This window comes from Phocoena sinus, chromosome 11, assembly GCF_008692025.1.
Source record: "Phocoena sinus isolate mPhoSin1 chromosome 11, mPhoSin1.pri, whole genome shotgun sequence".
Lineage (NCBI taxonomy): Eukaryota > Metazoa > Chordata > Mammalia > Artiodactyla > Phocoenidae > Phocoena > Phocoena sinus.
The window spans coordinates 51,240,220-51,252,966 of NC_045773.1; the positions used below are offsets into that span (position 1 = coordinate 51,240,220).

Sequence of the window (12,747 nt, forward strand, 5' to 3'; positions counted from 1 at the left end):
ACTTAAATTGACTGAGCACCCATTATTTGCCAAACACCATCCAAGGGAAAACACAAATGATCTTGGAGCTTTCTGTGTAATAGAGGAGACAGATACATAAAATAATTATTAAATTGTGGCTGGAAATAATTGGCAGGAAACTAAACACAATGTGCATTTATTTTTTTAAATTTTTATTTATTTATTTATTTTAGGCCACACTGCAGGGCATGCGGGATCTTAGTTCCCTAAGGATCAAACCAGCACCTCCTGCAGTGGAAGCGTGGAGCCCTAACCACTGGACTGCCAGAGAAGTCCCAATGTGCATTTAGAATGTATTATAGAGCAGTTTACACACACTAAAATGGCTAAAACTAATTACCCCAACCATACCAAATATTGTGGAGGATGTGGAACAACTGGAACTTCCGAGTACTTCTGGTGGGAGTGTAATATGGTCCAGCCACTTTGGAAAACAGCTTAGCAGTTTCTTCTAAAGTTAAACATACACTTCTCATACGACCTAGTAATTCCAGTCCTTGGTATTTAGAAATGAAAGCCTGTCTCTGCACAATGACTTGTACACTAATGGTTATGGCTGGTTACAGCTGGAAAACTGAAAAATGTAACAACTCAACTGTCTATAAACAGGTGACTGGGTCACGAACTGTGGTTCTTCCATATATGGAATACTACTCAGCAATAAAAAGGGATTACTGACACACCAACAGCACTGGATCAGCCTTAAAACGTATGCTAAAGAAAGAAAGAAGGGCTTCCCTGGTGGCGCAGTGGTTGAGAGTCCGCCTGCCGATGCCGGGGACACGGGTTCGTGCCCCGGTCCGGGAAGATCCCACATGCCACAGAGCGGCTGGGCCCGTGAGCCATGGCCTATGAGCCTGCGCGTCCGGAGCCTGTGCTCCGCAACAGGAGAGGCCACAGCAGTGAGAGGCCCGCGTACCGCAAAAAAAAAAAGAAAGAAGCCCGAGTCAATAAGAGTACAAACTGTGAAGTCACATGAAATTAAAGAACAGGGAAACCTATGCTACAGTGATAGAAATCCGATTAGAAACGCTTGGCAAGGCAGTGGTTATTGACTGGGATGTTCCTCGAACTTCCTAGGGTGATGAAAATGTGCTCCAACTTCTTTAGGATGGTAGCTCTTCACACTGGTGAATACATTTGCCAAAGCACACGGACTGAACACTTAAAATCTGTGCATTTTACTCTGCAAATTAAACCTTAGTTAAAAGAAAAAAAAAGCATCACATGGTGACCCAACCAGAAGCAGGAGTCATGGTGTTTGTTTTTTGTTTTTTAAATAAGGAAGTGTATTCTACAAAGTAAAACAACAACAACCACCACCACAACAAAACAAACCCAAAAACCCGGGAGTGGGGCTGGGAAAGTGGAATTCCAAGTACCAGAAACTTTCCAAAGTATTGGTTTCAAGTGGAGGAAAACCTGGAAGTGTTCTCGATTTTACAGGGCGAGGGCAGGCTGCTGAGATGGCGGGTTGCAGAGAACTGTCGGCTTCCCGGGGGTGCCAACACGGTCCGACCCCAATTCCCCGCAGGGGTCCCACTGTCCCCAACGGTTCCCGCCCCTGCCTCCGCCTCCGCCCCCGCCTCCCCCGCGAAGCTAGAGTCCGGACAGGCGGGCGGGCGCTCGCCCGCCGGCGTCGCGCTGACGTCAAGCGCGCGCTGACGTCGCCGGCGGCCACGGCCTCTGAAGCGGGTTGGGGCGCGGGGGGCGCCGAGTTTGACTAGTTTGGGGGCCGATCCGCGCCTGACGCTGTACCCGCCGCGCCCCACGAGCCGCGCCTCGGCCGAACCCAGCGCGTCCCTCCCGTTCCCGTGGGGCCCCGCGCTGGCGGCTGGGCGGCGCTCGGCGAAAGTTGGTCCCTCACGGGCGGGCGAGCGGTCGCGGCCATGGAACCCCGCTGCATGGAGTACTTCAGCGCCCAGGTGCAGCAGAAGGACGTAGGCGGCCGCCTGCAGGTCGGCCAGGAGCTGCTGCTCTACCTCGGCGTTCCCGGCGCCATCCCAGACCTGGAGGAGGACCTGGGCTGTGTGGGCAAGACGGTCGACGCTCTCACCGGCTGGGTGGGTTCGAGCAACTACCGGGTAAGCGGCAGCGGCGCGGCCTGGCCGGGCACGCCCTCCCCCGTCGGCCCTTTAATCACGGATGTACGAGGCCGGCCGGGCGAGCCCTCGGGGGGGCGTCGGTCACCTCGGAACCGCCTCGCGAACTCGGGGTCCCCCGACGCGCCCCCACCGGGGAGCCTGCCTCTCCGAACTCGAGCCGGAGACCGACTTCCCACCACGACCAACTTTTTCCACAATTGTGAACAGTGACAAATTCAGCGATTCCGTGACACCGCACCGTGCGGAGTTCCTTGTCAGTGGGATATGATGTTTCATCACGTATTTTAAAAAATCAGTGATCATTTACATGCATAAAAGGTTCGAAGACGTTTTACATTTCTACGTACCTATGTAAACACTACCCAGACCAAGACGTAGGACATGAGGATACAAATTTTAAGTTGAAAGATGTCAAGTTAATCCCTGTTCATTAGTGATTTTTATCCTACTTAATCGCCTGTTTCTTTTTTTCTTATATAGTTTGTGTGTGTGTGTGTGTGTGTGTGTGTGTGTCTGGAAGGTTGTGCTTTTCGTGTCTAAGGCATCTTTAGAGCTTAATAGCATGCCTGATTAAGTTTACTGTTAAATCTAATGAAAAGATGCTGACCTCATGGCATTATTTATTTGCTTTTCGTTATGGCCGACGGAAGGCAGTTGAATGCTGTCATTTTGTTTTGCCGCAGTTGAGGACTGACTCGGATTTGAAACCATGCCGTAGAAGGTTAGCTGATGCTGACAAAAAAATAAAAGGATGAGGTACAAGAAGGAATGAGTGTTTCTGAAGAGCCGGTAGTAGGCAGGTTGTAATGTAGCCAAGTTGGGAGACCAGTTAAATATTCTGTAATCAGCCTGAACTGTGGTTTTTGGCAGTAACTTTTCTTTCTAGTCTTCTGGTGGCAGTATTGCTTTAAAATGTTGGCCCAAACGTCCTGTGGATGAAGTGATTCTTCTTAGTAATAGATCCTTATAACCCAGCGAATAGGCTGTACTTTGAAAGCATTATCATCATGGAGAAGAAAAGCAAACTCTAAAATTATTATGCAGATTTAATGGTGAAACTTATATGAGTTTTGGAAGGGTTTGACGTTTTACAAGAATAATAGTTTGAGAATTAACCACTTCAGTGCTCCATTATATACTATCTCTTTATTATTTTTTAAAACTTTGGGAAAAGTTAATATTTAAGAATATGTCATTACCGTTTAGGGGATTAGTCTTATTTCTTTGGAAGAAACAAGCTAAATTTACTTATACTGTAAGAAGAGCATACACACTCAAGATAGGTGATTTTGTGTTACAGCCTAGGCTGCTGTAGAAAGTCGGCTCTTTGGTAATGCTTGCTATCCTTCCCAAGTGAAGGTTGATGTGTCACCTCTACGCTGGCTGTGGTTGAATTGGCTTTGGGCCATTTCACTCCTCAGATGTACTATCAGTGAATGGCAGTTAAGTAGTCCCATCTCTTGAAACATATTTTTGGCTTCTGTGATACCACAGTATCCTGTTTTTTCTTGTCTCTAAGCACTACTTCTACTCAGTGTTATGTTTTTCCTTTAACTGATCCTTAAGAGTTAGAATCCTTCAGGGATCTGACTCAAGTTCTTATCTCTTTACTACACATTCTCTCCATGGTCCTCAGTAGATACTATAGCCTGAGACAATTTCAGAAATCCGAAGAGAACTCCCACATCCTCACCTACATACTTCCTTGTAGCTGTGCCCATATAACTCTGTCTTCTCTGTTATAGTGAACAAATTATCTATCTTTCCCACTTCTACCAATCCTCCCACGTGGGTATGAAGGCATGTGTATCCCATGCCCTCTTGCCTTCTCAAGGACATTAATTCATTAATTCTGATCTCTCCTTGAATCATTAGTTCTCTCCTTTCTACTGAATTCTGTAGTATAAGAGCTTTTCTGACATTGTTAGGGAGAGGGCATTCTAATTAGTTTATTTGGGATTTATAAACTAAGTTACCAAGCTAGGTCATCATTTTTTATTCAAGATACAATGAATATTTAAATCTTTTGAAAAAAATGTATCATGGAATTTTTTGAACATACATACAAATAGAAATTACTTAAATTTCAAGTTATGCTGAAGAAAATATAGTTTTTCTTTGGATTTGATAGTACTTCAGAATTTGAGTTTCTTAATAACAGTGAATTTGAGTGACTATACTTATATGCTGGGTATTATTCCAGATATTGAAGACCCACCTGTGAACAAGACTAGAAATGCTTATTAATTCAGCTTCATTTGGATATTAATTGAGGACTTACCATGTGCAGACAATCTTCTGGGCACTTGGGATACAATAGTGAAAAAAAGACAGAAATCCTTGCTTAGATTCTCGTGGGGGCAAGAGGAATAAACAAGATAAAATAACTAAAATCTGTAGTATGTTAGATGGTGGTAAATGCTTTGGGGAAAAGCAGTGAAGGGAATAGGAGTGTTGGGCAGGATGCAGATGTTGGAATTTTAAATAGTTGGTCATTGAAGACCTCACTGAGAGAGTGATTTAAAGGAGGGAAGAGTGAGATCACTGCTGTCTTGGAGACAGATAGGTATAAAAATTGAATAGTTTCAAGTAACAAGTGTTTGTAAATCAACTGATGTGAAAGAATGAGGAGAAGATGAGACTATTTTGGAAGTAAAGGAAGTGAGGTGAAATTTGAGTACAGACAGGAAAGAAATACAGGAATGAAGAATGCCTTTAGGGAGAGGAAACTGCAAATGCAGAGAACCTAGTTCTGTGGAGGAACATAAAGAAGGCCAGCATGGCTAGAGTTTACAAGTGAGTGAGGTGTTCAGAAAGGTGAAGTTGAGGAGGCAGGTAGAAAGAGCTTCGTAGGATTTTATTCTAAATTGGCGGAGGTTTTTATGTAGAGGGTTGGCTGCTTTGTGGGCAGTGGACAGTAAAGCAGCATAAGAAGAAGGAGAGCGATGGTGGCTAAGGCTTGTTTGGTAGCAGTGGCAGTACTGAGAAGTGGAAGATTTGGTATGTGACTTGGTGGTATAGCCAATAGCACCTCCACTTGCATTGAATATGAGTATTGAGAGAGAGCAGTTAGGGGTAGTTGCGTTGCTTGAGCACCAATAGAGGGTAGTATTTACTGAAATGGGGAAGACTGAGAAAGCAAGTTGGGTGAAGGAAGTAAAAAGTTAGGTTTGAGGAGGTCGTTTGACATCCAAGTTGAGATGTTAAATGGACGGTTGGGGTCTTCATCCCAGTGGAGAAATCATAATTGAAGATTAAAAATGTGGGAATAGGTATGTATGTTATATGAAATATATATGCTCTGGTGTTTGACTTTGGTAAGGATAGTCCTGTGATTTCATGAGTTCCCAAATTTTAAAATGGTACAACAGCAATAAAGTGTCCCTTATAAAATGCAGTTAAATATGATACCCACCATTTTAAAAGTCCTTAGTATCAGGCATTGTCTCAAGTGCTTTATTTCCATTATCTCATTTTAATCTTTAAGGTGGCCTTAGAAAGTCAGTATTATTTCCTCATTTTGTAGAAAAGAAGATAAAAGTATCTTGGCGTAGGTCCTAGACCTGGTATATTGGTGGAGTACTTAAACCAAGGGAGATCAGGATTTTCCTTTCCTTTTCTATACTTTTGTAAACCTCTTCAATATCCTATCATTTGTCAGCTCTACTCTCACTTTTTAATTTTATCTATCTGCAACTATAACAAGTTGACCCTAAAAATGGAGAAAACAGTAAGTACCATTTATATTATAACTAGTGCTGGGCTAGTAATGTGCTAGGATTTCAAGTCTTATAATCCAAAATCACAGTCCTTTTGCCATTTGAAGGATGACACTTTTCAATGTTAGCATCACCTTGATTGTATATCTTATAAACCATCAATTTCTTACAATATACTATTTTTTAGTTTGAAGTCTATCTGTATATATGGATGTTGTCTCTTCCTTTTACCTGCCATATAGGAAGAACATCCAGGTTGTTTTTAACTTTTTCCTGTTTGCATTGTCCTTTTGCATTGTCACCTTGTACATGTGCATGGGAGTTTCTGTAGGGTGGTGATTCTGAACCCTGTCAGATTCAGTGCCTTCTTTTAATGCCCCCTTTACAATCCTGAAATAAAATTTATAGATAATACTCAATACACATCATTTTAAAAAATCCCAGTAATGACCTAACTGTACTATAAAGGAAAATTACACATAATTTATAATGAGATAAAATGTTTCAATATGTAAATGTGCCAGCCTGACTACCCAGGAAGACATAATGCTAGTCAGATGGCTGCATCAGTACATATTGCTATAAATGCCGATTCAGACCACTACAGGTACGTGGTTGCTCATTATGCAGACTTCACCAGCGGCATTACTGTTGGTGGTTGTGATATTCTGTGACTATAAATTCTGAACCTTATTTCTTTGACTATACCATCTTAAAGAGATTGACCACCCCATGTGACATCCAATTCATTTAAGTTTTAACTGTCCCATTATCCCTCTTGTCTGAGTTTAAATATCCTAGTCAGTCAATCACACCCTTACATTCATTTTTAATTCTCTTCTCCCTCCTCACTTTTCCTTTGTGATTCTCATTTGATAAAATGTAATCCTAGTTAATCGAACTCTACCTACCCTGCACCTGCACCAGTGCAACTGAAGGTGGATGGAGAAAAACACAAAACCTCTAACTGATTTCATTTTTTTAATTTATTTTTTTGCGGTGTGCGGGCCTCTCACTGTTGTGGCCTGTCCCGCTGCGGAGCACGGGCTCCAGACGCGCAGGCTCAGCGGCCATGGCTCACAGGCCCAGCGGCCATGGCTCACAGGCCCAGCTGCTCCGCGGAATGTGGGATCTTCCCGGACTGGGGCACGAACCCGTGTCCCCTGCATGGCGGACTCTCAACCACTGTGCCACCAGGGAAGCTCCTGCTTTCATTTTAAATTCCTGACCTTCAAGTGGGTCCTCTTTGGAGCCTGGCAATCTTCCTATGTTTTCTTGGTTCATTCATTCTTTCATCTGTTCTTCTCCCCTCAGACCTATCAATAGTTCTGCTTCCATCATCAGTTTCAGCTGATGGCCTTGCTTCCTACTTCACTGAGAAAACTGAAGGAACTAGAATTTATTAAGATTCCCACTACTGTATGTACCCACCTTCCAGCATTTGTACTCACGGCAGGCTCTCAGTATTTGTAGAATCAGTGAAAGTGTGTGAAAGCACATTTGATTTATCTGCTGGCTGCATTCCTGGAAACCTCATATAGTAAAACTGTGTACATACACACAAAAGTGTTAGCCTCTGATAACTTCAAACAGGGCTTTTATTTACTTAAATGACTGGCAGCAGGGCTACCAAGTATGGCCATATACCTTTGGGCTGCAGAGCTGCAGGGAAGAATACTGTGTGTCTCCAATAATTGTTCTTGGTTATGTGTCTAGCAGTGGAAATATTGGGTTATACTTCCTGTCTTGTCCCCCTTGCCCTACCTAGAATTTATCAGTATCTTTAAGTTACTTAGTTTTTTAATATATTTATATAAAAACCTGATATTTCTGTTCAGGTTTTCAAAATTTGTAAGCCATCATGTTTTACTTATTTGATCTGTGCATACATGTTCACTTGCCAATTATTCTATCCCATTCTTTTACTCATTTTCTTAGATGCTGAGTTAATTTGTGTGGGGAAAAAAAAGTCCTGTACACCTACAGTATTTCCTAATGAGAGAAGGAGCATTACAAAAGTATGCTTGTTATGAATAACACATGCCTTTCCTCTGTTGCACCTATGGTGGAAAAAATCTATGACTGTGAATTAAGCTTATGTCCTACCTAGATTTCAAGAACTCTTGTTGTCAGGCTTTCTGACTTTTACATGGAAAGTGGTGGTTTGTTTTTTTTTTTTTTTGGCCGTACTGCGCGGCATTCAGGATCTTAGTTCTCCCACCACGGGTCAAACCCTTGCCCCCTGCAGTGGAAGCGCGGATTCTTAACCACTGGACCGCCAAGGAAGTCCCAGTTGTGATTCTTAAATTGGGGGTAATTACTGTCGCATGCAATTACTTAGCTCTATTGTTGGTTGACAACATTTCTGATTTAAATCATTTTGAAGATTAAACATTATATTGAATTAAAACTCTGTCACCAAGATGACAACTTGCGTGTGAGTTTATTGATGTCAGATTACTCAAAGATGTTCAACCACTTGTAATTCAGAGGTAAAAAGGGAGTGAGAGAGAGAAAGAAAGAATAGGAAAATGACCCTAAAGGTTCTGGGACTTCTTGGGGTTAATAAAATTTCATAATTTTTTTTTTTTTGGCCATGCCATGCCACTTGCAGGATCTTAGTTCCCTGACCAGGGATTGAATCCAGGCCTTGGCAGTGAAAGTCTCAAGTCCTAATCACTGGACCACCAGGGAATTCCCCATACATTTAAAAAAATTTTCAGTTTTGTGGCTTAAAAACACCGTAAAATTTAAGCTTGGTTGTAGCCCAAAGTTTGCTTTTTGGGGTTTCTGTTTTTCTACCTGTTAAAAGGTATGTTATTTGTGCTTTTATGTCTCTCTCTCTCTCTCTCTCTCTCTCTCTCTCTCTCTCTCTATATATATATATATACACACACACACACACACACACATACACACATACATATATATACACAATCATACATATATATAAAATTTGGCTGAGCCACGAGGCTTACAGGATCTTAGTTCCCCGACCAGGGATCAAACCTGGGCCCTGGCACTGAAAGTGCCGAGTCCTAACCCCTGCACCACCAGGGAATTCCCATATATTATATATTTTAAATATTTTATATTATATAATATGTTTATATTTTTATTTTATATTTTATATATACATGTTAGAAAGTACATTATTTTTGCTCTTTTTTTTAAAGGATCTGAATGGAGGCATTTGAGTTCCTAAGAAATTGGTGAGGAGCAAATTGGAATACTGCTCTAGTTGTTTTTTCTTCTTTTTTCAGGGTTTTAGTATTCTACTGAAAGGATCCTTAGCCAAGATGCAGGCTAAATTGAAAGATGTCTAAATGGAAATTCAAGAAAGTTATTTGTAGCTCCATGGTAAATCTTGATGTTTGCTGTGTCATATTCACTCACCAGATTCTTTAGGAATGTGTTGGCTATTATCGGGTCTTTATTTACTATCCCATGCGAATTTTAGAACCAGCTAGTCAAGTTGCACCAAAAAATTGTGGCTTTTTATTGGGATTACATTGGATGTCATCTTTTGGGGGGAAGATTTGATATCTTTATAATATTGAATTTATCATAAATTGCAAATATATTGTTTCATCAGTTAAGTCTTTCTATTAATGTCTCAAAGATATCAATAAGTGCTCTTTAAAAAAATAGCATAACCTCAATACTATTATACATAAAAAATTCCTTGATACAAAATATGTTGGGTTTAAATTTCTAGTTTTTAAAAATGTAGTACAAATTTTTAAATTAGTTGTTTTAAGAAAAATCAGGATCTGAATAAGGTTCACATGTTGTGATTCATTAATATATTTGTTTTCTATTGCTGCTGTAACAAGTTACCACACACTTTGTATCTTAAAACAAAGTACATTTATTTTCTTACAGTCCTGGAGGTCAGAAGTCAGAAATGGGTTGTATTGATATAAAATCAAGGTTTCAGCAGGATTGTATTCCTTCTGGAGACCTTAGAGAATTTTCCAGCTTCTAGAAACTGCCTACATTTCTTGGCTTATGGTCTTTTCTTCCATCTTCAAAGCCCTCAGTATCTCATCCTCCCGATCTTTCTTTCTGACCACTGCTTCTGTCATCACATCTCCTCTGACTGACTGATTCTCCACCCTGTCTCTTATAAGGACTCTTGGGCCCAGGATAATCCTAGGGTAATTTCCCCATCTTAAGATCCTTAACCACATCTTTAAAGTTTTTTTTACCATGTAGTTAATCTTTTCACAGGTCTGGGGATTAGGATGTGAACACATTGGGAGGCCATTTTTCTGCTTACCTCAGTTAACATGTTTATTTGTTTATTTATTTAGGCTGGGTTGGGTCTTTGTTGCTGCACATGGGCTTTCTCTAGTTGCGGCGAGCAGGAGCTACTCTTTGTTGCAGTGTGCAGGCTTCTCACTGTGGTGACTTCTCTTGTTGCGGAGCATGGGCTGTAGGTGCGCGGGCTTCAGTAGCCGTGGCATGTGGACTCAGTAGTTATAGCTCATGGGCTTAGTTGCTCTGCGGCATGTGGACTCTTCCTAGACCAGAGATCAAATCTGTGTCCCCTGCATTGGCAGGTGGGTTCTTAACCACTGCACCACCAGGGAAGTCCTAACATGTTTATTAAGTCTCTTAATCTGTTTCTCCCTCAGTGCCTTTTAAAAAAAATTCTTGGCTTTTGTTTGTGGTAGAGTTTCCCACAGTCTGGATTTTGCTGATTTCATTCCTATGATGTTTTCTCTGTATTTCCTATAAATTGGTAGTTGGATCTAAAGTTTGATCAGAATCAGTCTTTTTTTTTTTTTTTTTTTCGCAAGACTACTTCATAAGTAGTGCTCTTCTTCCACCAGCTGGCATGTAACATTAGGAAGGCACGTAAGGTCTTGTTCTGTGATGGTAGCAGCCATTAATGTTCAGTGTTTAGATCTCTTATTCATTAGGGTTTGCAATATGATATTCTAATTATGTCATTCCTTCATTCATTAGCTGGAATACTTTTATAAAGAGAAACTTCCACTGTTTACTAGTATTTGGTTACCCAGTGGTATAGTTTATATATAAACTATAGTTTATAGTTCGTATGATTCTTTATTTACTAATTGTCAAAATAATGAGGTAAAAATGACTAGTATCCTCCAGTGTTGACCAGATAGTTTTTGTTATCATTATGAACTCTTGAATTTAACTATATGTAATGCATTTCAAGACAATACAGTTATTATCCCCCCCCGTTTTTTTTAAATGTTCAGGCTGGTTTCTTTGGTGTTTTTTTGTTTTGTTTTGTTTTGGGCCACGCTGCATAGCATGTGGGATCTTAGTTCCCCAACCAGGGATTGAACTCGAACCCAAGCCCCCTGTAGTGGAAGGGCAGGGTCTTAACCACTGGACTGCCAGAGAAGTCCCCAGTTATTATCCTTATTAATATCCAAGCTGTTCTATCACATGACCCTAATAATCTTTGATAGAGTCTTTGCTATCTGGTATAATGAGATCATATTTTCTGCTCCTGCCCTGGAATCAGCCACTTCTCCAAGAAGCTTTGGTTCCTTTTTGTGGGAAATGGTATGTGGAAACTACAGTGTGGGTACTAATGGAACTTATTGTTACTCATCTGATCATTGTTTCCAGATTTTTTTCAATGCATAGGGTTAGGTTTAATTTAAAGAAAAATATATCATGAGTTCATACTGATATTCTAATTCAGATTCAGGACTGTAGTTTTTACTATTATATATCTTCCATCTGTATCTCCTTCTATCAACAGAATTTCTCAAAACATTGACAGTTTCTTTTTTGCAGAGTTTCATTTTTGTCCTTAGGGTATATCCCACTGGAGAGATAATAGTCAAATTGCTGTATTATAAGTCACTTGGAATAGTCTTCTGTGTGGTTATGCTACTAATTGAGTATACATTTAGGTTTACTTATTTTATTTGATTTTCAATGAAATTAGTTATTGCTACAAAGAAGGTATATTCAAAATAGTGTGGTTTCTTTCTCTGTTCCTTATAGCCTATTGCAACCATAAAATTTTTTTCTGATTATCTTTCCATTGTTGCTATATTTTAAATAAACATTTATAACAATCTATTTGTAGTCCCCTTTTTAAAATATACACATGCATTTCTCTAACTTGCTTTTTTCACTTAATATATCTTGGAGAGCAATGCACAACAGAAGTAGGGTAGCCCTCATTTTTATTTTTAAAGTGTCATAGTACTCTCTAGTGTGGATGTACCATAATTTTTTGAATCTGTCCCATACCACTGATGAATGATTGGATAGTTTCCAGTCTCTTGCAATAATCTTTGTGTGTCTTCTCATAATTTTGCTGGTATATCTCCGGGGTAGATTCCTAAGTCAGATCTTACTAAGAGTTCATGTTTTTCCTATTGATTTGAGATACTGCTTTTATCATCTATTAAATTTTGTGTATGAGTGTGTCTATTGGTGCACTTTCACTTAATTTTTTAAATAGCTTTATTGATATAATTCACATATTGTACAGTTCACTCATTTGAAGTGTACAGCTCATTTTTTTTGTAGTATATTTGTAGGTATGCATGACAGTCAGCACAGTCAATTTTAGAACATTTTCATCACCTCAAAAAGAACCCTGATGGCATTTTTCACAGAACTAGAACAAAAAATTTCACAATTTGTATGGAAACACAAAAGACCCTGAATAGCCAAAGCAATCTTGAGAAAGAACAGTGGAGCTGGAGGAATCAGGCTCCGGGACTTCAGACTGTATTACAAAGCCACAGTAATCAAGACAGTATGGTACTGGCACAAAAACAGAGCTATAGATGGATGGAACAGGATAGAAAGCCCAGAGATAAACCCACACACATATGGTCACCTTATCTTTGATAAAGGAGGCAAGAATATACAATGGAGAAAAGACAGCCTCT

The 12,747-nt window shown here is 40.3% G+C and overlaps 1 protein-coding gene across 10 annotated transcripts in view; it reads left to right on the top strand.

Annotated features, from left to right (window-relative positions):
• The first annotated feature begins 1,667 nt into the window (after nucleotides 1-1,667).
• Nucleotides 1,668-12,747, top strand: part of CLASP2 (cytoplasmic linker associated protein 2) — a 178,485-nt gene continuing 167,405 nt past the window's right edge. For 4 of the 10 annotated variants that reach the window (XM_032648259.1, XM_032648263.1, XM_032648260.1 and 1 more), the window contains exon 1: nucleotides 1,668-2,105. In XM_032648259.1, the coding sequence (XP_032504150.1) occupies nucleotides 1,911-2,105 (195 nt within the window). In that variant the 5' untranslated portion in view covers nucleotides 1,668-1,910. The remainder of the gene's footprint in view (nucleotides 2,106-12,747) is intronic. The other 6 variants (XM_032648261.1, XM_032648262.1, XM_032648265.1 and 3 more) reach the window with 2 other exon arrangements.